General features: G+C 41.4%; 3 protein-coding genes across 7 annotated transcripts; 2 read left to right on the forward strand and 1 right to left on the reverse strand.

The window, feature by feature from the left end:
- The first annotated feature begins 88 nt into the window (after window positions 1-88).
- Window positions 89-4,280, forward strand: LOC307046672 (uncharacterized protein). 2 transcript variants are annotated; one of them, XM_079693171.1, is made up of 3 exons: window positions 89-968; window positions 1,257-1,533; window positions 1,611-4,280. In XM_079693171.1, exons 1-3 carry the CDS (start codon window positions 945-947, stop codon window positions 3,092-3,094), a joined length of 1,785 nt encoding a protein of 594 aa, XP_079549297.1. In that variant the 5' UTR covers window positions 89-944; the 3' UTR covers window positions 3,095-4,280. The 2 variants fall into 2 exon arrangements, with proteins under 2 accessions (XP_079549297.1, XP_079549298.1); XM_079693172.1 differs by having other exon boundaries at window positions 89-790.
- On the reverse strand, window positions 3,520-17,348 carry LOC307046669 (discoidin, CUB and LCCL domain-containing protein 1). 4 transcript variants are annotated; one of them, XM_079693167.1, is made up of 15 exons: window positions 17,168-17,348; window positions 14,253-14,474; window positions 12,259-12,396; window positions 10,716-10,767; window positions 10,561-10,633; window positions 10,344-10,477; window positions 10,175-10,212; window positions 9,653-9,844; window positions 8,605-8,717; window positions 8,324-8,498; window positions 8,135-8,227; window positions 7,838-7,931; window positions 7,177-7,214; window positions 6,989-7,099; window positions 3,520-4,979 (listed from the first exon to the last, which is right to left on the reverse strand). In XM_079693167.1, exons 1-15 carry the CDS (start codon window positions 17,268-17,270, stop codon window positions 4,558-4,560), a joined length of 1,998 nt encoding a protein of 665 aa, XP_079549293.1. In that variant the 5' UTR covers window positions 17,271-17,348; the 3' UTR covers window positions 3,520-4,557. The 4 variants fall into 4 exon arrangements, with proteins under 4 accessions (XP_079549293.1, XP_079549291.1, XP_079549294.1 ...); XM_079693165.1 differs by having other exon boundaries at window positions 8,135-8,230; XM_079693168.1 differs by having other exon boundaries at window positions 6,989-7,096; window positions 17,168-17,347.
- A 476-nt stretch (window positions 17,349-17,824) lies between these two features.
- LOC307045478 (glucocorticoid modulatory element-binding protein 1-like) lies at window positions 17,825-25,941 on the forward strand. Its single transcript, XM_079691158.1, has 10 exons — window positions 17,825-18,160; window positions 19,718-19,859; window positions 20,207-20,265; window positions 20,474-20,592; window positions 20,690-20,793; window positions 21,290-21,474; window positions 21,714-21,872; window positions 23,725-23,862; window positions 24,026-24,142; window positions 24,227-25,941. The coding sequence occupies exons 2-10, from the start codon at window positions 19,735-19,737 to the stop codon at window positions 24,697-24,699; spliced, it is 1,479 nt and encodes a 492-aa protein (XP_079547284.1). The 5' UTR covers window positions 17,825-18,160; window positions 19,718-19,734; the 3' UTR covers window positions 24,700-25,941.
- The last annotated feature ends 411 nt before the right edge of the window (window positions 25,942-26,352 follow it).

Here is a 26,352-nt window from a genome sequence, read left to right on the forward strand (position 1 = left end):
GTACATCCACAGCGTCAGGTAAGTCTTTTACTATGGCTCACCTTTATCTTGAATATTTTATCTTCAACCTAGATAGAGATTGAGACTAGGCAAACACAAATTTAAAACGTATCTTTTTGAAACTTTTAGAGCTCTGTTGTTTTTTCCGGATACTTGAGAGGTGTAGTCTATTTCAATTTCATTAGTGAGTATTATGATAATGCTAGAAAACTGATGATAAAATAACTTCCTTTAAACATAAAAATTAAACTGAGAAAAAAAGATTTAGTATAACTTTTCTATTGGAATAACTACAAGGATTAAAGACTATCATTCCATTGCCTGACACATGTTTTCTGTTTGTTCTCGCACAACAAACTTGATTATTGACAAATATTTTTGACATATCTGTCTGCGGATTTTAGTTTTATCATATCTGAAAATAAACAAGTTTACCTCGATGGTTTTTGCCAATTGCCATACTCATAGATGCTAACCGGTGGATCTAAATTCCTCATTCCTGTTTCATCATATCTGTAATACTTAAAAACTTCTTTTTTTTTAAATGTTATTGGAATAACAATTTATTTGGTAGTTTGATCTATTGTGATTAAATACCTTCGTGCTTAATATTATTAATAATATATTAAATATTCAATCAGTGTTTATTTTGTCTCGTGAACATTTATTGTTTAATACAAAAATGGAAAGACTCCAACTCGTGTCACATGATTAAAGAACCCGGATATACAAAGTCTGCTGCCGAGTGACGCGATGTGTGTAACGGTGATTTTAACGGGAGGAGGCTACGGTAGATAAGTTATCATATGAAAACAGAAGTGCATTTTATTATTCATTGAATAATAAATTCAATGAACCTCAGTGTGTGATATATGGAAATCGTTGTTTTAAGCTAAGCTGTACATCCGAGGACGACAACGCCGTTTGTTTATATTCATGGGCAAATGAATAATAAGTGTAGCGACATTGTAAGTAGACCCCGCCAGTCCATTTGAGAGGAACTTGTGTTTCAGCTAAAGTTAAGCAACATATACATCTTTGTCAATGCACAATCAGTTGTACTTTTGGTTATCTATACACTAAATGTATCTGTTTTATTTGTTCTATGTCCTATATTCATGTTGCACTGTTGGATGAGCCTGTGACTTAAGTTTTTCATTGCCATATCTACACTGTAGCTAATATGCACATGACAATAAAGCCTTGAATCTTGAAAATGCATTCAGACTCTCAGCTGTGCCTTGTACTTCTTGCAGCGTGCTCCGTGCTCCTGGATGGAGATGCATCAGTTCATTGGTGACCTTATCACATCCGGAAACTCCTTGAAGGATCAACCAGATGTGCTTACCACAGCATGGGGCGTTGCTGCTGCAACTGCTGGTGGAGGTGAGGGTCTGCGGTTCAAAGATGCTTCACTTGTACCTCCACAACAACCTCCATCTGCCCGGGACAAGTCAGAATCAGAGCCCAGCAGACAGCTCCAGTCTGGGGCATCACAGAGGAAGATAGAGCCGGCCAAAGACAGAAGAGAAGGTAAGAGCTCAAAATGATGGTTTCTATAATGTTCTTGCGTTTCTTATATTCTAATTCCTATTTCTTTATTCGTCCAGATGTGCGTAACACATGCAACTGTCCTGGCTGCCCTTACTCCACTTCTCCTTCTTCCTCTGATACTTTAAAAGCTGGACAATCCATGTCCTCACCCCCACGCTCTAATGCAGTATGCCCCCCCAAAGACCTCCGCAGGACTGCTCCAATGAGCCTCAGCAGTGAACCCAGCAGCACCACACCTGATCTGGAGACCAGGGGGTCCAGCCGGCCACAGGCGGTGGGGGCAGACACTCACAGCCCAGACCAGACTCCTCCTTCCAGAGGGTCTTTGGGCCCCGTGTCCCACCCCTCCTTGTTTCCCTGCTTGTGTTGCCATCGCCCGCAAACCTGTACCCACATACTGAGCCACCAGGAAGGCACTGACTCCCGTTTTCCTCACAGCTATCATCCCTTTCATCACAACCACTGTCCTATTACATCTTGTTTACCTTGCCCTCAGCTCTCCGGCCCCTTCCCCTGCTTGCCTTGCCAGTGCTCTTCCCCCCCCTGCCCCCACCAGCAAAGACAAACACACACTCAGCAACAAGAAGAAATAGGACGGGCGCCTACGAGCATGTTGTCGCTGCATCCCTGCATGCACTGCTCTGCCTCTTTCTCCAGACCGTCCCAGTTGCTGCAGCACCAGCGCTCTGACCACGCTCACAAACAATCCGGTTTCCTCTGCACAGAGTGTGGCAGAGCCTTCAACTCCCACAGCAATCTCCGCATCCACCTCAACGTGCACACGGGCGCCCGGCCATACTCCTGCTTGGACTGCGGGAAGAGTTTTAGCCAGTCGGGGGCTCTGAAGATCCACAGGCGGATTCACACAGGCGAAAGGCCGTATTCCTGTGGATTTTGTAGCAGGGGGTTTCCCCATCTTGCAGGGTTCCGGGCCCATCAGAGGACACACACAGGAGAGAAGCCTTACTGCTGTAGCCAGTGTGGGAAATGTTTCACCCAGTCAGGAGCTCTTAAGACCCATATGCGCATCCACACAGGGGAGAGACCCTTCATCTGCAGCTTCTGTGGCAAAGGCTTCTCCAACCGCTCCGGGATCCGCTTCCATCACCGCACAGTCCACGGGCTGGCCCCCCAACACGGAGGAGCTGGAGATGTAGATCGAGGTCCAGCAGGTCGCAGTTGTCAACCTGGGCGCCCCAGGACTTTTCCTGGGCTAAATACACCCAACAGTCTGAATACAAACTCACAAACAAATCCCAGTGAATGTCCTGTTTCTGCCGCTGCTCATCCTGGTAATGAGAGCAAATCTCAGTCAGGGGAAACAACCCCAGGCACCAGCAGAGGGGGGCTTCTGTACGCATGTGAAGACTGTGGCCTGCGCTTTAAGGACGCCCCGTCCAGGAACAGACACCAGACTCTAATGCATTACTCCTCTGAAGGGAGGGAGGAGGAGGGGCGGGGGGTAGAGATGAGCACAAACAAGAGGTTCCCTAACAGTGGTACATTACAACAGGCTAACAACATCCAACCATTAGAGTAAATAGTTCTTAAAAACAAGTGTTGGATTTATCTTTGCGATATAGTTAAGTATCGCACTTTTACATTTGAAAAGTCTTTGTTATATATAGCACTACATCTCTTTTTCAGACCTAAATTAAGATGTTTAATTTCATTTGTAAAACCAAAACTGATTGAATCAAATATTTTGTAGATCTTAAATTCAGAAGTTCAATTATCTTGTTCGAACCTTAAACCGTTGGATCCCATTGGAGGTATCCAGCTGCTCGTTTCATGTCTATTTTTAAAATAACCTTGATACTGTAATCACACACCAGGTCAACTACGGAAATGTTTTCCCCCTTAACACAGTTTTATTTGTATTGTGCCTTATTCAGCAGTGTTAGAGGTAAGCCAATTCATTACTAAATGTGACAGCGCAAAACATGTAAAAGAATTTCAAAAGAATTATATAACATAGGAGGTTCTTTTATTTACATTTTCACATATAATGGCGAACTTCCACGGTCCCCTTACCCTTATTATATAAAAACCCTTTGGATAGGAATAAGGACACATTTCTATCTTCTTCTTTTTCACTAAGAGTGAACAACAGCGTTGACATATCGGTTTATTTAAATGTTCCTGAGTAATTCTATCTGTTTAAGGCCTGTGTTTTCCTTTGAACACATCTTGGCATCATGGCGTAGACAATGAAAGCAGGAAGCACAGAGTTAAGTCAGATGAAATTACTGTAGTGACAAAAAACAAGGCCACATATTGGAACTGTTTATGTTAAGGTTTTGTGTCTTGCATAAGGACACAGGGTTGTTGTGCCTTTCTGTGTAATACTAAAAGCATTTATTTAAAAAAAGAATATGTTTGTTACTATTTATGTTTATAAATGGAGGACAAATATCTGAGGAGTGAGAAAAGGATGAGTAAAACAACTCATTACTGTTTAAAGCTCAAGGGAGCCCTCTAGTGGTTATTCTTCATCATAGCAACAATATGAACCACTGTTAGTGTTCCATTTACAGTGCTTCTTAAATGTTGTTTCTTTTGCAAAACATGTACAAATCATACATTGTGAATACAATGTTTAGTGACAACAAGTAACATAATCAATTCACTCTGTTTGCATGAACCTGTTGAACACACTGAGGCAGACATTGCTGTATGTGTTTTCTGAAAGTGCAGCTTGTGATTAAACATTTCAATATCTCTGAGTGCGACGCCACTGAGCCTGCGTTTTCTTTGTGCATCACGGTATACTTCCGCAACATACTTCCAGGAAGGAAATATTTGTTTGCATATGGTTCTCAGATCTTTGTGCACCCTTGTATGTGCATTGTGCTCCTAAGTGACTTCCCAGCTCCGGATACATCCCTCACAGGAAGTTCAGCTCTGTCAGCATGAGTTCTCTCTGGACAACACTGTCCATCTTAGTGTCCACTCCAGATCACGGTTTAGCTCAGAAGAGTCTTTTTTCTTCCATGTCTGAGCTCACAAAGGCTCTTCATATGTGGGCTTCTGTAGTAAAGTGTCACATGACTTTGGCTCAGCGTACACCACACTGACGGGCCGGGGGCCGTTGGCATGCAGGGCCGGAGTGCAGTAGCCGTTGGACAGCACCCTGTGTGAGGGGCAGTCGTACTGAGAGCGGCTGGGGGACGTCCTGGTGCTGGGTGCTGGTGTGAGAGGTGTGTGTGTATGGCTGTGAGCCAGAAGGTTGCACTCGATGATCTGCTCACTGAACGGGGTGGCGTACTCTGGCTCTGGGGGAAGGGGCTCGGCGTATTCCGGCAGGTTGACAGGAGTGTCATAATGGTTGAAGGCGAAGGGCGTGGTGTAGCCTTCGTCTGAGGAGGGTCTGAATGTAGACCCGATCTTCAGTCCAATAGCAGCAACAGCAGGCTCTGCATAGTCTGGATGGATATAAAAGGATATTTTAATTTCTATTAATTTGGGATGCGACAAAATTGTCATGGGGAACATCAGAAACATAAAAAACGGTATCAGTGTATATTGGAGAGCTGTGGATGATGTTATTGTTGGACAGAACTTAGCTAGCTGTTAGCCCCTGTTTCCATTCTTTGAGCTAAGCTAAGCTACTGGCTGCATCCTAGTGTGAATATAAAACAGGAAGATATTAGAGTGGAATCAATAGTCTTATCTAACTGTACATAAAAGCTAAAGTTTGCCTAAATCAGTGAAACGGAGACAAATGAATCCGATATTTTAATCTTTGTTTTATACATTTTTTACTTCGTAGCAGTATTTACTTAAAGCTGGGGTAGGTAATTTTGGAGAAACCAGCTTGAGTGCGCTAGAATTTGAAAATACACAGCCGGAGAAAATCTGCCACTTCCTCACAGAGCCCCTCCTCCAACACACACAAACGCGCACATGACCAATGAGGGCACGAGATAAGTTTGTGCACAGATGGAAGGCTGACAGGCAGGTAGGCCATCCAGTTATTTTAGCCGGGCCAGCTAAAATGATTGGTCGTGCTTTTTACAACGCTACGGCTTCTACAGATGACATTTTTTAATGGATTTTTTGTCAAAGCACTTAAGATATTCATTGCTATCGGGATGTTAAGAGCATTCCATGGAATTTAACAAAAAGTGTATCTCGAGCCGGTTTCTCAAACTTACCTACCCCACCTTTAACTCAAGAGGTTTTTATTTAGGCAACTAAAGTGTTATTCTTATTTTGTATACCCCTGTAAACAAGGCACTACTGGGATACAGATGTTATTTTAAGTGAGCTTCCCTTGTAAAAGTAAATACATATTCAATTCATCAATTTCTCTTAATATAATAAATTAACCAGGATTAAAGTATGATCTTTAAAACCATTTGATTACCTTTTGAAAATACTGAGATTAAACTCCTAACTGAAGGTTTTACTACTTCTCCCAAACCTCAGGAAAGTAAATAAGTAAACCATAAGATTGAAGGTTTTTCAATGTATGCCTTTTTCAATGTGTGCCTCAATAATTAACGTCAACAGATTTCAAACTGGCATTTCTTTATCTTCAAGAATCCAATAGAAAATGCATATCAGCCAATATACGCAGGAAATATCAGCAATCACAACATATTGGAGAATCCCCACTTATACTTCATTACATGGGTTTGAAAACTCACTTTGTCACATAGCAGAATTCTGTCTTGATGGGAAAAACGTTTGAATGAATTGCTTATTTGCATATTACGCCGCACTTCCTGGGAAATGCTACTCTTCTTCTCAGTGGCAGTCCCACACTTGGCCAGTTTTGCACCCCTGTCTGAGCTACTTGGCCACCGACAATGTGTCCTCTAATCACGGGGACGGGGGCCGACAGTGTGACCAGACCCTGCTCTCCGCCCCGGGCTTAGGGGCTATGGTGTGGGAGGCCTAGACCCCTACTCAAGAGCCCAGGGAGCCTCAGAGCTGCAGCTATTTTAATGAGGCGGGCCTCAGTGAGGGCTTTGATTGTCTTAGCTTTGACCCTGTGTCCTGTTTATCGCCGGACCTCTCAGTGAAGTGCCCCCTCGCTGGGGGAGGGGATGGGGGAGGCAGAGAGGGGGACTGGTGGTGGTAAGGGAGGGGGGGGGGGGGAGCTGAGTGCCATTTATCAAGCTCCAATTAAAGGGTCTCTTTCAGAAAGGCTCTGTGGACCAAAGAAAGGAATGTTTATACTGCATCTGGGTGATGGGCTGAGCCGGGGGAAAGAATGGACGGCCCGTGGAGAGAGCTGTTTGCTGCCAAACTGACCACTGAGGCCAGAGACTGTTAGTCGAGGAAAGATGGCAGAGATCACCACTTCAGATCAACACTAAACGATGAAAAGACTGGCAAAAAGGAAGCAGCTGATAATAGCAAGGCGTTTTACTGAGACACTGCCGCGTTCTGATGAGAAATAAAAAATGTTCCTATGAATTCTCACCATTAAGAGGAGGGCTAGGTAGAGCATCATGGACGTTTCTCTCCAGAGGGTAAGAGATGAGCTCTGATTGTGGGCAGGAGAGACTCTTAGCCTGGAAACTCTGACAACCTGCTAGACACACACACAGTTAGAGGCTTTTAAAGGAAGTTTAAAATACTGGATAATTATTAGAAGAGCAACTAACTTACTGGTGGGTAAGGAGTACTTCAGCTGTGAATCCTTTTTCCTACACGTTGAAAAAGATAAAAACAATAGTTAAAGTATTGCACATACAGTCCCTGACTACTCGAGTGTCCATTTGGGCCCAATCTATAAAGTAGTATGGTAAGAAAACTGTCTAGAAATCTGTCACGGACTATTTGGGGAAGAATCTCACAATACAACTTAGACCATAAAAACTCACACTTTTATTTATAGTAAAAGAAGAAAATGCAAACATTGTGTTTATTAAATGCATTTTAATATGATATTTGTATATGTTGACTAAGTATATTCAACTTGTTATGAGCTTATATACTTAATACTTGATTGTATTCGCAGTAGTTTCTCAGATACAGCCATTTTCTCATTATACTAAATATAGTCTTTGGGCATTTGGGACTAGTGTTTTCCCATGTGTGAAACAAATAAATATATCATTGATAAGAAAAAAACCCTATTAACCAAATGTTTGGAATGATTTTTTCAAATTGTGATTATGCAAGCCTAAAAAAGACTCCCTCCACCTGAAACAGGTTAATAAGTAGTGACATTATTCTATGTGTTATAAATCCATTTCGGTCAGAGTTTGCAAACTGAGTATGACATAAGATAATTGTGAAAAATGTAAACGGTTTTAAAATACAGTACCTTCGCTTCCACCAGACCCCAGCCATCAAACAACTGCCGCACATTATCAGCCCCAGCACCACTCCCACGGCCACTATCACCGGCTGGCTGGAGCCTGCAGGGACACAAGTGTCTGAGTGAGTAAACAGTTGTATAAGGGTGAGCAAGGAATGTCGTTTATTGCAATGTACACAATGTGGAGTGGGAGAAGAACGTATAACATTGGTTTTACTTATCTGATGTATTTTCTTCTTAACTAGACTGGCATATATTTGAATTGTACACATGTGAAATAAAAAAAATGATACATGTACATACTTAGTCTTGTCTCCACTAACACTGGGCCCTCTGTAGGGGTCGGGGGGAGGGTGGGCCGCGGTGTGCCCATATTAACTTTGATGGGTGGAGATTCTGCTGGAAAAGTAGGATAAGAGAAAATCAGACACAACCTCACACAGCTTAGACAGCTCATGTGATAGCTGGTTCTTGATAAGTAGTAATACACACCAGAGGGTGGGCGTGACCTTGGGGTGGCCTTGTCAACGGGACAGCCCAGGACCTGCACCTGAACGGAAGCGCGACCCTGCCAGCTCAGCGGCTGCAGCCGGACAAACCGAGCCACCACAGGAGGGAAGAAACTGTTGAGGACTGTGTGATGGCCGTCAGTGTAGGCCTGAAACACCTGGGGACCAAACAGTAAGTTACTTATTGACAGAGAACAGCAGGAAGCCTGGAGTACAGACTCAGTTCAGTACGAACCATTTAGGTGAGCATGGTACAAGGCATACCTTTTTTTCTTTGCTGAGAGCAACTTTGTAAAGCTTCCAAGTTTTTCTGTCCTTGCTGAAAAAAAGACTGAAGGATTCTATGTAGTATCCGTTTGATCCCGTTGTTATTATTCCTAAAAAATCAGAACACAACCTTGCATGAGGTAAAACGTACCACGAAATATCCAATATCAAAAAACAAACAAACACATTTTAGCCAACGGAAACATTTAAAGTATCCATCTCCCATGAAAGCAGCACGTGTTGTGCTCTCAGTTAAGACTTCTCCACCTTGTCTGAAAAAGGCCACTGAATGAAAAGACAGTTTTTTTACTGATTTGTTTTCTGTTCCATCAATAAGGTGAGGCTCTAAACATTTTCAATAAAGAGAATGTTGGCAGCAGACAGAGAGAAGTAACCATGGATAGTTTAGCTTGGGGACTTTATTTGCTGATTTTGATGGTGAGCAGTACATTGTGTGGGTACAAGAAAAGCAAGTGTTACAAATAGTGTAAAAGAGAGAGATGTAGTAAGCTACAACTTTGGAAGAATGTTACTAATTAAGGCTTGGTGTGCGTGTAACCTTCATTTAGAGATATGTTGCAATGTCTCCCAGCATATTGGTTACTACTACTGACAGAAACAGGTCACAAATATAAAGTTCCACTTTTTCAAAAAGGCACGAATATTTTTTCCTATCAAACATTATTCAAATAGTAAACAACAGCGTGTTTGTTGGGGAACAGTGAGGTGAATACATATGTTGTATTACTGCACTAGGAAAGTATATGTGGGGTTGACTAATAATGAATGACTGTTGCCATGTATATATGACTTAGGGAAGTCAACCATTGATGTGTTTTTAATTATTGTCGGACAACAACGGAAGTCATTGACATAGAACAATAACATCCTGCTAACCAGGCTTCAGTTGAACAGAAAAATCGTTATTTTTCATGGAATTTGTTCAAATAAAAAAATATCGGCAGACATATCTTCCAAAGAGCTTCGCATTCAGATGTTTTAATAAACATATTTTGCACTGATTATTTCATTCAAACATTTGTACCTGTGATGGTGCTTCTATCACTCAGCCCCAGCTCCACCCATGGGTTCGGGTCGTTACCGTCCGCTGCCCAGTGCAGGGACTCATGGCTAGAAACCATGTTTGATGAGGACCAGAACAGTGTGTGCTCTCGACTGTTTTTATCCCAGAAAGATGAGGCATTTAAACCGGAGACACTCAGGATGTTGTTGCATTCTGTTTGGGAAGCAGAGGAAAATATGAATAAATAAAAGTAATTCATTATTTAACCCAGAGTGTTTTTAGATAAACATAATTGACTACGAAACATGAGTTCTTCACTGCAGAGCATTTGTTTGCAGACTAGTGTTCACTGTGATAAATCAAGAAGTTCATTTGGTAAAATCACTTGTATAAAATAATAAAATATGACAGCATGACTTGAACATTTGACTGCAGGAATGTAAACAATGTGTTGCTTGTAGCAAATGGGTTAAAACTCGCACAAATACTTGGTGTGCCTTTGGAAAATTCTAACAGCAAAAAGTGATAAATGTCATGTCATACCTTGACTGAAGAGCAACTTCTTTTCAGATAATGATCCCCTGTCAAAGAGAACAGTTGAAAAGGTCAGTGCATCCATGTCAAACCAAGCATGAACTCATTTTGAGCTTCATAACAGCCAGTTTAACATTACAGCAATATCTCATTTTGAGTACAATAACAGCAGACACACGTTTTTGAAAGGACTCCATTGGAAAAGGTTGATTCATAAAGTGTAAGACTCCTCCCTCGGTTCACAGTGACTCGCCCTCCCAGAGTGTCAGACGCAGCTCCAGCATGGACTGCAGTCTTGCACAGGACTGAGGTCTAAAGCAGAGGGGGACAGGAAGTTCATTAATAACTTGGGCTCATATATAATAGCTTTGCAAAAGGGAATGTGGTTTACTTACATCTCTGTAACCCTTTTCCGAGTTTCCCCAAACATCCCCTGTGACATCCTTACATCCAGCGGGGCAGTACACACTGAGAAGCAACAGAATAACACGTGAGAAACATATCACTGATCTACTAAAACACAATCTATTAAGGGAAATGTAAAGGTTACCTCAAAAGATGTGTGCTAGAATGAGATCCTCGTTTTAAACAGGAAATTAGATCTGCAACAGCAAAACAGACATAGATATATTCAAATGAACACTCCTGAGAACTTAGAAAACATCGCCTGAATATGTATTGGTGGACTGGAATAGTATGTTGTGGGATCCAGTAATTTAGGCTTACATAATTGTCCACCACGCACAGACAGACTCAGTGTGAGACGGTTCTAGCAGGCTGCACGGGTGCTATATTAGGGGATGAGCGGGTTGTGACTAAGCCCTTTGTTTCTGACTCCGTCACAGTTCACGAGTACAGTGGATGGGCCTCGTGTGATCACAATTAACAGACAGTGGTTTGTATGTCTGAACATGGGCTTAACTCCAGACACTGACGGATTCATAAACAACTCGGGACAAACAGGAAATGATGATACATACTGTACAGTACGGAAATTATCTCTAAGTATAAACTAGCATTCAGACCAAACAAGTCCACATGATCATTAAAATGATACACATAAAGAAATGTGACTTTTCTAATTTAATGTGAAAAATCAAGAGACGTTAAAACATGTGTCTGTACACATTACAGAAATCTGTTGCATTTGTAGAGAGGGTAATAATATGTGGTGTTTATAACTGATAAACATGGGATGGTAGTGGGCTTGTGGTATTAATGGTCTGATGAAGAGGAGGGGGAGGGAAAATAAAAAACCTAGCCCCTCCAAGAGACAGGCTGAAGCCAGAGGCCTCTCTCCATTCAGCGTGAGAGAAGGAGTCTCCTCCAGCTCTGTGAGCAAACAGGCCAGAGCAAAGACAGCCATGGAGGCTGAATGCCAATAAGAAGTGACTCACAACTTACTAACGCACAACGCACACACTACACAAGGACAAATATTCACACGGATATTGGTGATATAATTACACCAGTGTCAACTTGAGCAAAGCTGAGAAATCCGACTCGTTATAAATCAGGCATTTGTAAAGTTGAGCTCCACATGCTAAGCTAGATCAAACAGTACTAGTTGAAGAAAATGAGGGTCATCGAGGATGGGCGTGGTCTGAGGAAGGAGTGTGTTCAGATGTCTTTGGACAGGTTTAGTGATGGCATCATGATATTTGATGGCAGTCATGATATTTGTCGCCGCGGATGGTTTGATCAAGTTGCATCATTAGCTAGTCTAGCTCTGAATTGAGCTCTGTATTTAATTTCCCTAATGAATTGTATTTAAACTTTTTAGTTAGTATAAATTGTATTGGCCTAATGATTTAATAATTCAATCTGTTTTCCTGCTTGGTATATGTAGATATATACCAAGTCCATGTTTTTATCTATTTCTAACCCTGACTGGTGTTTCCTCACAGTAAATTATTGAAATTTATAACAGCGTATCTTCAGTTCCTGTTTTTATTCCTAGTAAATGCTTATTTATTTATTTAGTGTTTAATGTATAGTGCGTGTAAGGGGAAGCACTTTGTGTTGCAGTTCACTTGTCTGAGTAATGCCAAACAGATCAGGTCTATTGGCTTCATAATAAACAGATGTGTTACCTGGATACTGGTCAGTGGCATAGGACAGGAGGAACCCTCGCCCGGAGCGATGAGGGCCTGACTTGAAGGTTATCGTCACTTCATTGCTTTTAAGTGTCACATTCTTCTGTGATGCATCAAGCTTCCCACACACTGGACCTGGGAACGCAGAGACATAAACTACATTTGTAAAAGAACATAAACACAGATACAAACAGCAAACTACATCCTGGTGCAATACAGTTAGTCCCTTTTTCAGCATTTATCAACAGATGTAGATAATTTAAAGAAGGCTCTAATATTGTAGTTTTCCGATTCACATTTGTATTGTGTGCCGCTAATGTGACCTGTTTACATGTTTTTCTGTAAAAAAAAAGCTCTTTATTTTTCTCATACTGCCTGTTAGGGTCTTTTCACCCTCTGTCTGAAACCAGAGCCCAGTCTGCTCTGATTGGTTAGCTGGCCGGTCTGTTGTGATTGGTCAACCGCTTGTCTGATGTCCCGCCCCTTATCACGTACAATGTGTTGGAGCGCTAACCAATAAAGGCATGAGAGCCAGTGTCCAGGTAACGGTACGTCCACATGGCAGCGTGCGTTGAAGCTTGCCGGTGGACGTGTCTGGCGCACAACCAACAACCAATCACATTTAATCTCCTGCCCCGGACACACAAGCACGCGGTTTGATTGGCTAGCGCTTGTACTGGCATATGATTTGATTGGCTGACGCTTGTACTGGCATATGATTTGATTGGCTGACGCTTCCGTCGAAGCTTGAAAAGTTGAACTTTTCTCAACTTTTGAAGCGAGCAACGTAGGCAAAGCGACGCGACGGAACCACAATGTAGTTTGGCAAAGCCTGACATCACCCCATTCAAAGTGAATGGGAAGCGTCTCCGTTGAAGCAACGCACGCTGCCGTGTGGACGGGCACTAGAGAGACAACAACTTTGTGAAATTGGTTTAGTATAGAAAGAGAACGCTGAGTCCTCGAAATTTTGGACGTTGAATTCGAAGCACCGAATTTGACCATCACATTAACTTTTTTATTTACTTGAAATGTTAGATCTGAATTTGATCATTTGAATTTGAGCAACCTGAATATATTTAGTTTGAAATATTAAAACTTGAATTTTGAGATCTGAATTTGTGAACACTGAACAACATACATTGAAATTCAGCTTTTTAAATTGCGTATCAAGATATTTCAGATTTGAATTTGAATTGTTTTTTTAAATCAGAAACATGGTTTTCAAAGTAAAATATTTCAATGCTATAAATTCGGTGTCTGACAAAGTTCAAATAATTCTATCTCTTATTTGCTTCCATATGCAGACAGCAGCATCTGAACAGGCTGTAATGGCTTGGGGGAATTCAACACCCACAACTCATGTCAACTTTAAATGTTTGTTTTTGCCAATGACAGGCACAGATGGTTGTCTGACAATATTTTGATAAGGACCCTACTGGGAAATAAAGCATTTCCTTTCACTAGTCAGTCTAATTCCCCTCGTGGCTTCCTGCCATGTTTGCCTCCCATACAGACACAACAGTTTAATGAAGAGCAGAGCCTTATAGATGCATGTAAGAACAGCTCTCGGTCTGAGAAAACGACATGAAAATCATGAGCCAGGTATCAGGAATCCGATAATAAAACACAAAGGCAGCACAGCAGATCATTTCTCTCTCTGAATCTCTCAGCCTTTATTTTGGTGTCTTGTCAAATATTCATGCCCTCGAGACACGACTTGGTACACCTGGTTGAAGAACGGGCATGCGTCTGTTGCGAAATTGGGTTTGCCTCTTCTGTCAATGTGTCAAAAGAATGGCATGCTCTGTGTGGATTCCACAATCACGCTGGGAGGACGTCAGTAATAAAGACATGGAACATAAGTCTGTAAGCAGGTGTTTAAGGAAATAATCGACAAAGGAGACAGTAGTCTGTAGACACAGGGATCAGACATCTACCGGCGAAGCTTAAAAAAAGTGCCATATCCAATCAGCGGTGAACAAGCTTACCCAGAGTGAGCTCTCCGCTCTTGTCTGTGATGACCAGAGAGCCATTCCTGCAGTCTGGACTGCTCTCGATGTCGAAATCCCCAAACAGCAGCCGCAGCGTGCGCCCCTCTGGCACCCGCAGCCTCCATTCACACCAGGTGTTACTGGGGTACGTGCCGGGGTAGTTCTGAGAGGCCAATGTGCCCGACTCTGTGCCCAGAAGGGAATGTCCACAGCCATTACCTGGACAAATAAATAGATGAATAAATAAGGAAGCTGTGGCAAGAGAGAGACACCAGTTCAAAAAGTAAATCCAATCTTAGGACAAGTATAGGGACAGATTCATTACATTTTTCAAAAATGTTTAAATGTCATAACAGATTTATCTCAATAAGTCATTATCATAATCAATGTCAGGAAAAGTTAAGAATTGCACCTATTTTAAGGAAAGTTGAAACCAGCTGGAAGTAGTGAATAAATTGACCTTTTCCTTATTTTTATTCACATGACTTTAAAATAGTAACTGATTATCAGAAGTTTTTATTATTCATTTTGATTGATTTATTGCTTTAGTTGTACGGGGTACTGTCAAGAGTGGATGATTATCAAAGTATTTTATAAATGATACGTCTACATTTTGAATATGTGTGCTGGTCAAAGCTGAGCAGCACACGCTTAAGTAAAGCTAAAATCACAAAACAACACACAGTCTGGCCCTTAATTCCCTAAATAAATACACAGAATCCCAAAATATTAAGGGCTTTTTTATTGTACTATTTCAGATGAATAATAATCTCGTGTGAACATGCTCAGCAGACCGGGGCATGTTTATACTCTCGTGAGATGACACAACTGTCTGCTAGGGAAGTACTCCAACACAAGACCTGTACACTGGATTTAAGTACAAAAATAGGTTTTGCTGTATACAATGAAATGCTGTTTTTAACAGAAAAGCTAGGCAAAAAATGTAAGTATTTATTTAATTTATTCATGCACTAATTTTCTTTTGAATACTGTTTTTTTTGTATTGTTGTTTTATTACATCCTCTAACCTGCGGTTGCTGTGACTAACGCTTTACAGAGAACTGAACACACAAATATTTAGATTTTCTAACCTCTCTGAGGGTCACAAAAAAATAAGTGAGTCAATTTCCACAGTGGTCATAAAGAGATAAGTGGTGTGGGGGCGGCAGTCTCAAAACTCAGCCGCAAAATGTCAAGTAATGACGTGTTCCAAGAATGGTCAAAACTTGAAAAAGGCTCCAGGGTCCATCCAAGCCTACAGCTCACCTCTGTCCTAGTCGTCCTTATAAGGATCCTGCAAATGTGTTGAGGGGAAACAGGAGGATAACCTTCCAGTCACCCAGTCGCGCGCACACACACACACACACACACACACACACACACACACACACACACACACACACACACACACACACACACACACACACACACACACACACACACACACACACACACACACACACACACACACACACACACACACACACACACACACACACACACACACACACACACACACACACACACACACACACACACACACACACACACACACACACACCCTGCATCGCAGTAGCTACCCTACTTCCCTCAGTTTGGCTCCTAATGCCATAAACCGTAGGATGTTATTGTCCCCCCTCAGGTCCCCAAAGGATTCCCTGGAAATGCCACAGCAACACTCTGTAACCATGAACAACAGAGTGTGGATCTGTCACCTTCCGGTGGGGGGCCGCAGGGCAGGGGAAGTTCTGGGTGGCCGGTAATCTTCCCCTGCTCACTCAACCCTAGGACTGTTTCTAGTCCCACACAGCGAAGGATATGTGTTCATGACCGTTTAGAACATTCGTAAGGTGAAGTACAGAAAACTGTAAGTCAGACAGGGTGGCATGGAGATCAGACAGTCAATCAAAAGCAGCCCGGCAACATTGTTTTTCCACTTGAGGCTTTGCTGGCAGGTCTCTACAGGTCCACACTAGCAGAAAGGATGTTCACCTGTGCTACCTGTCACTACCTTGCCTTAGCGGCTAGCCTGTCTTGTGTGTCAATAACAAACATTACAACAGCTGAGATTTTTAACCTTTTTACAAAAGCTCTTTGTATACTTGCCAGAAAAGTGATTCAGAATAAGTAATTGTTGCAGGACTTAATCATCTTCCGATGTGAGGAAACCAAAGCCCCAGAGACAGACGAACATCAACAAAAACAGATTTGTGGTATTGCTGAGCGCTACAGTCACAGTCTCTGTATCAGTAACATGCGTTTGTGTTTGTCTGTGTGTGTTTATGGTCATTATGATTCATACTGCACATGGACAGGACTGCTGATTTGGAAAAAAAGAACTGTGGTAAGCTAGCTGGGATCAGTAGGTAAACATGCACAAGGGAAGAGTATGTAAAGAATGCTACCATGACATCACATCTACCTTTGAGCCTACTTTAATTTAAAATAAAGAGTTTTGCAACTTAAAAAACATACATAGTAAACTTAAGCCATAGAAAGCTACTCTAGTGGTTCATAGTGTACAAGTAGAATTGACAGAAGAAAATATAAACAACTGTTAGGACATGTTTATCACTGAGAACAGGCCTATAATGCTGGTATCAGTTAGCAGAATAGTTGTTGATGTTGAAAATGTAATAGACAGCAGTGTCTATGAAAGGGACTAAGGTTAGCTCAGGTAAGATGCAAGGGTTGTGTTAAAACCTGTTGGTTTGCTTGTCACAACAATGCTCTAAAACAGTCACTACTAATCATTATTGCACTGTATCTGTTATTAGCTATTGTGATAATGATTAGTAGTAGTGTTAGTAGCATATTCATAGTAGCCTTATAGCTAACAAGGTGTTATAAATTAAGTCTGTCGTCTCATTCTTTATCTTATCAAAAGCGTAAAGAAAATCGTTTTTTCTCACCCTCCTGGCCGTGAACACCTACGGAACAGACGCTAAAAGTGATCCAGAAACCGGCAATAAGAGACTTCACAGCATCCCGGATGTTTTCGCACTTTACAAGCATGATTTCCAGAGCTCGGCGTGAAAAAGTAAGGTGCAAGCCCCGCTGGCTCGAGCTTCTGGCCTCAGTAAAAGTTATAGTACAAAGTACTGGACGTCTACCATTGGCCACGAAGCGTAAACTCGACATCTCATTGGTTCCCTACAAGTGTCAATCTTAGAATCCCTAACATTCCATCCCCAAATAGGGGTGGGCTGATTTGTAGGTGTGTGCTGATCTGAGACCAGCCGTTGGCAGTAATACTGACGATTTACTCTTGTTTGCCAGAATGGCAAGACTGAACCTGGATCAGATTGGCATGTTCTTCTTGGGAGGCTGTTTAATAACATCAACATGAAGAATGATGCATTCTAGTGTCTATAATCTTTATGGTAAACCAACATTTCCCTTATCTTGTCTGTGACTTACTGACACACCTACTGTACATTACTTTACTGAAATAAGTGCAAAGCCTGCCATCTGCTGGTGAATAACAGGCAATAACAAAAACACAGTACCAAACTGTTTTAAACAGCGTTTATTGCATGACAAACAACATTTAATTAGGCCACACAAGTGTAGAAGGTCAAGCAACGTAGTGTGGATATAACCGTCCGATAAAAAAGATATCATCTCGACAACCTTTGGGGTAAAAATATGTTTCTAACCCTGAAATCGTTCAGCACATGCGGTAAGGCTCAGAGAGAGTTGCTCAAACCAAGCCGCGCGCTTGCACATACGAGCAATTTGACCGATTTACACATCGCGTGCGAACTAACCGCTTCTCGTGACAGCGGGACAGATGCTTCTCAGGCAAATGCTGCCTTCACTGCAGGAAGTGTACCAGAGCAGCACGGCGCATGCTCCCCTCTCTCTGACAAGCAAGAGGATGAGCTATCTCCTGCTGTAAAACGGTAAGTTAAACTATGACAATACTCTTTAAAGTAGCAGACAGTCTGTTGAAGAGTTTTTGTGCAGACCCGGTGAGTTTTTGTGCACCCTCTGTGGGACAGTAGTGCGCGCCGTTGCACTGTTGTTGGTCGGGGTGTGCGTGCTGCCGCAGCGACAGACGTCAGTGTGAGATGGTGAAGGAGGGTGAGGAAGGCACGCAACTGTCTGTGCAGGAGTTGTTGATCCAACAGTGGCTTATTGGTGTAGTTTAAAAATATATGGTGTTTTTTGCTTCATGGAAAAGTTGTTTTTAGTTTATAACCGTTAAATTAACCTGACAATTGCTCATATCTCCACTAGTTCTATAGGTGCTTAATGTCGCCTATGACTAACACCTCAGCTGCTGCTTGTTAAAGACCGACATATTATCATGGATATAATCATACTAGGCCTAATGCACCAACAGTGTGTTATTCATTATTGTGTGTCCGTTGCTAGGAACTGACCTCTTTTATAGTAATTCCCAATTACCATGTTACAGGTTAACATAAAATATGAATTAAGCCAAACAATTTCTTCTAATTATTTTCGGCTTTTATAGTTTTGTGTGTGTGTGTGTGTGTGTGTGTGTGTGTGTGTGTGTGTGTGTGTGTGTGTGTGTGTGTGTGTGTGTGTGTGTGTGTGTGTGTGTGTGTGTGTGTGTGTGTGTGTGTGTGTGTGTTTGTGTGTGTGTTCATGTGTGATGCTTTGTCTGTTGAACGTGCATGCGGCTATAAGCTGTGTCTCTTGCGTTTTATCAGGAGAGCATAACAGATATAAAGAAGAAGAGATCAAGTTCACTACTGCCTTGTTATAACACCAGTGGCGTCAAAGGAGTGGAACACAGGTTACACGGACATTAGTGCAGAATACGTTTTTTTTGTATCACATTGCCAGGTGTCCTCATAATTTGACTGTAACCTTGTCATAATTTATTAATATTGATGGTAAAACCAAACATTATGAAAGCAGACACAAAGAAACACGTGTCCCTGTTTTTATCAAGTTTTAATGATTTGTTTTTTAAAACTTGTTGACAACATTTGGTTCATATTCGTTGAGCCTTTTGTTACCATCCTTGCGACAAACAAAGCGGCCTAAATGCAAAAAGGTTGGAAAAAATAGATACTGGCTATATTTGAGAATTTCCCTCTAAATTAAAAACAAAACACATGCTGTAAATGCATTTTGACAATTATATTGCTTTACCATTTTATTAACCAGTTTACTACGGTTTAACTAAATACTATAGGTTTAAGTATAACATGTTATCTTTTGTCCATTATTTAGAATATTATGTATGTGCATTGTGCATATTAGCAAGGCCTGCCTACAGGATGGGAGGATTATATAATTCTAAGCCCGGCCAGTATGGATTCATTTCTGTGACAGTTGCATGCGAGAAAAGCCCGTTGGGGGAGGCTTTCGTGAACTTGTGTGTGCATTAAATAGCACAATGCATGTGTGTGTGTGTGTGTGTGTGTGTGTGTGTGTGTGTGATCTGGATGTTAACATGCGTGATTTGCCCTCTCTGCGTGCAGCTCGGCGGGGAGGGGTGATGGCGGCTGCTGAGGTCACTGTGTCTTCAGGGGATCTCATGACGGTGAAGGAGGAGGAAGGGGAGTCCAGTGGCAACAACCATAAGACTCAAGCCATCCTGCACCTGCATCCCATCCTCCATGGGTAACATGGACTATATTCTTAAAGGCCCTGTAGATAGACACAATAGAGAGGCATTTTTACACATATAGACACATTTGTATGAAGTTTAATGCTGATTTTAGCATGATTTTTTTCCAATCAAATATTATTACATTATTCTTCATGCATGCTGTTATATCCAGTTGAGTGCAGGCTTAAGTCAAATAAGATATCAATATTCTATTTGAAGAAATACAAAAAAAGCATTACAATTTTATGAAATGTTGATATGAATTAACTTCTGCTGTTTAATTGAGATCTATTCAACTCTCAGCTTGTATTAGATGATAATCTTTTGTTACATTTGAGGATGCTGTCGCCCTCTGCAGGATAAATGAGGATATTGCTGACACTGGCACGACAGTCTTGGCCATAGAGACACATCATGGTATGTCACACAGAGAAAAATCCCTTTACTGCTGACAATAAACTACAACATAACAGTATTCCTGTGAATGCCGTGCAGGAAGGCATCCTACTTTGTTGATGCAGTATAGTATACCTTATTGTATGATATTGAATGCTTTGCTGTTGATGTATAATAAAGTTCCACAAAGTTTCTGCAAGTGGTTGTGTTTTTGACTTGTGATCCTCAGACAGTAAAGCAGAAGGAGAGGAGATTGAGTATGGCTACCCAATCACGTGCGGAGACAGCAAAGCGGTTCTGCTATTTAAAAAGTTTGTGTGCCCTGGAATCAACGTCAGATGTGTCAAAGTAAGTTAAACCTTCCTCGCTCAATCAACATGATCATCGTTACATTTTCTCAGTTTGATAAAAGCATTCATGAACATGTTGTCCTCTGCTTTTCCAGTTCGACGACCAGCTCATCAGTCCCAAACAGTTTGTTCATCTGGCAGGGAAAGCCACTCTGAAGGACTGGAAAAGGGCCATCAGACTGGGAGGGGTAATGCTCAGGTACTCTTGTGAAAAAAAGTTAAAAACACCCTTTGTCTGCCCTCCTTCTCATAGCTGCTGACAGGTGCTAACTCTAAATCTGCATGACCTTTATTTACTCTGTTGCATTGGGGTTAAAATGTCAGACTTCAACTCAATCTAATGAAGTCAACATCTTATATCATTCATATAATTTGCACTTGCACCGAGTCTGTCTGAGTTGGGGTTTGCCAGTACATTCCAGAGGCAGTCGGTAAGCAGCATTGTTATGGTAGCAGGATCAAATAACATGCAAGCAAGCTGCTGAGTGAAACTTCTCACCCCTTTATCGTGTTTGCACTTGCTCCTGGTGTTACTGTGTGTCAATACACAGACTCAATATCTTCTCTTTTCATCTTTATTCCTCCAGAGGTCAGATCAATGGGCCTTGTGTCAAACAAACCTCTGTAAAGTTATCGAGATAGTTCAACAAATTCAATCCGCACTTGTTCTTTTAACCTGCTTCTCCCCCTCATAGGAAAATGATGGACTCCGGCCAGATCGATTTCTACCAACATGACACAGTATGCAGCAACACCTGCCGCAGCACTAAATTTGATGTGCTGATCAACAGCACGCGGCTTCCTCTGGGGACAGCAGTGCAGCCGAGCCCGACGTGTCTGGCTCTTGACCTTGTTGGAGGACAGGTGTCTCCTCTGACAGGTAGATTTCAGTTGGCATTGATAGTTTGATATTCTTTGGCTGGTTTTTGTTATTGGAGCATTGATCTATCTTTCCATCTATATATCTATATATCTATACCTACTTACTGATACTGCACAGAACAAGTATAACAATAACAAACTACTGGATTTCCTTGGCATCTTTTCAATGCCTATTCATGTCTGATAATATGAGATGTTTAAACACTTTATTTACATACAATATATTATTTTTTGCAGTTATTTCAGCTGAAGCTGTGCACGAGGCAGCAGAGGTAGAGGAGCCTGAGGAGGAAAAGTTCAGTGCAACAGCAGAGATGAGCCCATGTCCAGCCCGGGATGTAAATCACACAACCGCCAACGGACATGCTGCAAAGAGAAAGAGGGCTGACACACCTGGTAATAAATATATGAAAGGGTATATGGCTGCTTGTATAAAATGAGGAAGCCTGAATGAAATAAGGGAGATGGTGTGAAGAAAAAAAGATTCTGAATCTGCTGGAATACATATATATATATATATATATATATATATATATATATATATATATATATATATAGACTATTTTGGCTGAATCCATGAACATTTACAGACAAAACTCAAACAAGCAAATAAGTGCTCTCTTATGCTGCTGCCTTACTTAGCAGTCATCATGTACAATTTGATGCTTGCTGAATATATTACACAGCAGGAAACTATTCACCTGCAGTGCTCTACTCTGACTTTAATAGGAGGCGCTGCACATTCTGTTTAAAGCTTTGTAATTCAGTGGTATTAAAGTCATGAAATAACCTCCACCTTTAAAGTCATGGAAGTAACATTTACTTCTAATAAACTCAGCTGACCAAGGTCAATAGCCTGGAGGTACATTTGGAAAGTTTTAAGATGCCTTTGTATTATTAGAGGAGACAGGTTCAGCTCGCTGACCTTCAGTCCTCCAGAGGCCACGCATTAGTGAGTCATGTCCTTTAAAGGAGATGGCCCTTAATGTGCAACTGTGTGTCCTGGCTGGTTGTTTAGGGAAGGAAGCGCAGGGTTTAAACTCAAATATCAACTGTCATTGCATGTTTATTAAATGACAGAAACCCAGCAGAGACACAATGACAAATGTGAACATTAACATCCGCCTATAGGCAGTCCCTTGTGTCTCGCTTCGTGCAGCCTCTGCGGCTTGACACCTGTGATACATTGGGCAAATGAAAGCTCTGAAACTGCAGTTGTAGGGTGTTCTGCCATTCCTGCAGACTGACCTTAAAAAGTTGCTGACTACTAACAGGCAGAGAGACACATCTCTTTATATTACTACCCACGGCACCTGACGTTTTTATACGCAGCTTTTCTAGGAGGGACCTAAGCTTTGATTTAAGGGCTTTTAAAGGTGACCTGATTAGGCATTGACTCTACTTCGTTGTGAATGGTAAATCGCAGTGCTTCACTGCACAAGCGGTATTGCTTGTCACAGGGTTTAAAACAAACTGACAACTCTCAAGAAATGTACTTATTCTATAACTACGCTCCTCTATCTCCACAAATGTGTTTCTTCCCATTAGTGTACATTTGCGACATGGATGTATATGTGAATGTATGTTCAGATAGCTGTAAATGGGATTGGGAAAATGTCCTTAGGTGCATTGCATTCATCTTGACAGACACTTAAGCCTACATGAAAGTCGAGGCATTTCTTTCAAGATAAGATATCAAGCACCTCTGGCATTTTATCACTTTAACATACTCAACTTCTATTTGGCTCAGTTTTGTTCCGACCCCAAGTCATTTTTCAGTCCCCCCTTCTAACCCATTTCCCTGCACTTTCCTCTCTGCCTCTATCACCCATTTAACATCCTCTCTCCAAGCGCTGCGCCTCTCCCAATTCCTCTATCTCTTTATATCTTTTTTCATTGTTTCCCCAACCCTGACACTTTCTCCTATATTCGCCTTCTCAATGTATTACTCTCTTTTTAACCTTTAACTCTCTAAAATCTTCCTTCGAGACAATCTTCCTTCGAGGCATTTCCCTGCCTCCAACACCTGGTATAATTTATCCAACGTTTCTTATTTATCTAGCTTTCCTTTTTCTTCCCATTGTATCCAATCTCTTTTACTCTCAGCATCTCACCCATACACAAATCACCTCTATGATTCCGCTTTCTCTTTTTCTTTGTGGCACTTTGTCATTTTATATGAGAAGACAAACACGTACAGAGTTCCCCACATATCATAATAATGTGTCACCTAATTGACCTTCTGTAGATGGAGTCCTGGGCCTCTGGAGGGGTGTGGCAGACGCGGGGCTGATGGGAGAGGTCCTGTCCAGTCTCCAGACTGAATTATTAGCCACTCTTAGAGGAGTGGAGGTTCGCATTGAAAAGGCCAACCTGCAGGATAACGGTGAGTTCTCACAGTGGGACCTGTCTAACCGCTGGACTGTGAAAATGACTTTTATTTTAGTCAAATGTCAGTCAAGTTTAAAATAAGTTGTTAGAGATAAATTGGACAAACCTTGAAATAATTTCAGCCTTTTAAATGACTCTTTCTGTTTGTGTTTTGTCAGATGCCGTCATACTTAATTCCTTGTGTAAGATGTTCGGCCTTTTAGACTCAGTAAAACAAGCTCTGGACCTGAAGCAAAGCCAGGATGAAGAGAACAAGTTCCCTAACAATATCTATGGTGAGAAAAATGTTGAATGCAACATACGGTGCATACAGTGATATCCCAGTGGATTCAATTAACCTATTTCCTGCTCTTTCTTAGCATTCGATGAGATTTTGGAGGAGCGGAGGAAGCAGGGATGTGATAAAAGCCCTTCCTACAAAACGCCGTCCTTGAAACAACTACCACCTCAACGTCACACACCGTCAAACAGCCAAACCCACAACCTGCTGTCCCCTGTCAAAACAAAGACAGCAATCCAGCCTTTATCTGCTGCACCTCACGCTCAGCTCACCATCAACCCCCAGTATTTCACGTATTTCCCTGCCTCCACTGGCCAGCGTCACCATTCTGGAGCTGTCATGAAGGACAGGGACGGCCATGATGCCATGCTGGGACAGAATGGCGTGGAGGGAGAAGACTCGTCAGGGTTTCACAAAAAGCCTGCACAGAGGACGGTTAAATATCAAGACCCTCACCTTAGAAGTGAGGTCGTAGAGGAAGAAGAAGGCTTGTATGATATTAAAAAAGTGGTCATAGGAAGAAAATCATCTAAAAAACGGAAAAGTGAGTGAGAGAGAGATTCAGACGACCCCAAAGGGATGCTGGGCTAAATGAGGGCTTTTGCCTGATAGCTGCAGACTATACAATGTTACTCAGTCAAAGTGAGTTTTTTTTTCTTGTGTTTTCATTTACATATATGCATACTGCGGTAACTGCAACAGTGTTACATGCACATATTCATTGTGCTCATTGAAGATGCAATGACACATATGTGATCAGGTAGAGAGTTTTAGACACATTTTTCTACAGTTAAACATCTCGAAAGAGACTGAATTGGACTGAAATCAGAATTGATTATATTTTTCATTATCTAAGCAAAAACCCTCCAGAACTCACAGATCACAGTGTCTTGAATGTGAATATGTGTTGGCTTTCTTGGTCTTACCTTTGGGCTTTGGACTGTTGGTCAGCAGAATTGCCCTCCTAGGTCACTAGGAATTTGCAATCGGCATTTTCTATTACTATTTTCTCATATTTTATAAAGGGTTGTTAAACAGCAATAAATAAACAACAGTTTAGTGATAGTGTAAATATTGTTCAGTTGAATCCCTAAAACGCAGACACCTTTCTTGTCTATAGAATATATGTAGTAACCATACTCTTTGTAAGTATGTCTATATTTAGTAAAGATAAAACGGAAGTTTCAAGATGCTTCTCATATATCTGTGAATATGATATTTTGTTCTATTTAGGAGCATTGATGGCAACACTTTCCCTCGTCTAAAAGTAATTTGCAACTTTTTCAATTCTTTGTGACAATTCTTTCCTCTTTAAAACTTATTTCCAATATTCTTTGTAATTGAACATTTTGTGAGTGACACTTTTCTGTTGACTTTTAGATCATTTGGATATTTGTGAAATATATCTCACTCAGGCCCTTTGTTATAATGCGTAAGACCTGCCTAAGATAAATGCACCAGACAATGAGTCATTATTCTGCAGAATAATGTATTCTACAGACAATGAGAACTACATATAAAGAAGAACTACATATAAAGTAAGTGTTGTGACTGTTGACGTATTGTGTCTTTACACAGGACTTTATTAACATGCAGCAAATACCTCTTCTTTTTTAAATGACTTTCCCCTTCTCTTCATCATAGAAACAAAAATAAATTATGCGCATGAGAGTATGATGAAAAGGAATGGTCCAAAATGAACTTGTAAGACAATGCACACATTTTAAATAAAATCCTTTATTATTGATATGTTATATTTTATAAAGGCCAAGGCCACAACATTATACAAACAGATCATTTTGTTTATTTGTCTACTCAGCCACATATTCATTGTTTTCCAAGAGGTTTTATTAATCTCCTCATCTTTCTCACATCAGGTTCAGCAAACCTCTGACGTCAATACCTTTTATGGTTCTATTCATAGAAAGTTAAAGAGTAATTCAGCTGTAAACCACACACTGGAGGAACTGCTGCTCTTCGGTTTCACCTTAAAAGCACCTCAGACTTGCGCTCACACATCAATCAGTGATCCTAACAATATCTTTCTATTTGACACATGATTGAAATTGACTTTGGTGGTATCACTGTTTGGTGTGTAGCTCTCAGATAGTGGTGCAGCGGCTGTTCTGTGATTGGCTGTTTACTTTGAAAGCGCCATGCTGCATGCAAAAGCTGCGTTTGATAGACAGTGATGGTTTGATAGCC

This window comes from Notothenia rossii (assembly GCF_949606895.1).
Source record: "Notothenia rossii genome assembly, chromosome: 7".
Lineage (NCBI taxonomy): Eukaryota > Metazoa > Chordata > Actinopteri > Perciformes > Nototheniidae > Notothenia > Notothenia rossii.

Bases quoted from the DNA above. Each gene is read 5' to 3' on its own strand.
- LOC307046669 (XM_079693165.1), bottom strand. From the start codon at position 17,270: ATGCTTGTAAAGTGCGAAAACATCCGGGATGCTGTGAAGTCTCTTATT. The intron at 8,499-8,604 runs GTATGCCTTGTA...TTTGGTCCCCAG, and splicing joins CTCTCAGCAAAGAAAAAAAG to GTGTTTCAGGCCTACACTGA. The intron at 7,215-7,837 runs GTACTGTATTTT...TTCAACGTGTAG, and splicing joins GGGGTCTGGTGGAAGCGAAG to GAAAAAGGATTCACAGCTGA.
- LOC307045478 (XM_079691158.1), top strand. From the start codon at position 19,735: ATGGCGGCTGCTGAGGTCACTGTGTCTTCAGGGGATCTCATGACGGTG. The intron at 20,593-20,689 runs GTAAGTTAAACC...CTGCTTTTCCAG, and splicing joins TCAACGTCAGATGTGTCAAA to TTCGACGACCAGCTCATCAG. The intron at 21,475-21,713 runs GTAGATTTCAGT...TATTTTTTGCAG, and splicing joins ACAGGTGTCTCCTCTGACAG to TTATTTCAGCTGAAGCTGTG.
- LOC307046672 (XM_079693171.1), top strand. From the start codon at position 945: ATGAATAATAAGTGTAGCGACATT. The intron at 969-1,256 runs GTAAGTAGACCC...TACTTCTTGCAG, and splicing joins ATAATAAGTGTAGCGACATT to CGTGCTCCGTGCTCCTGGAT. The intron at 1,534-1,610 runs GTAAGAGCTCAA...TTATTCGTCCAG, and splicing joins GGCCAAAGACAGAAGAGAAG to ATGTGCGTAACACATGCAAC.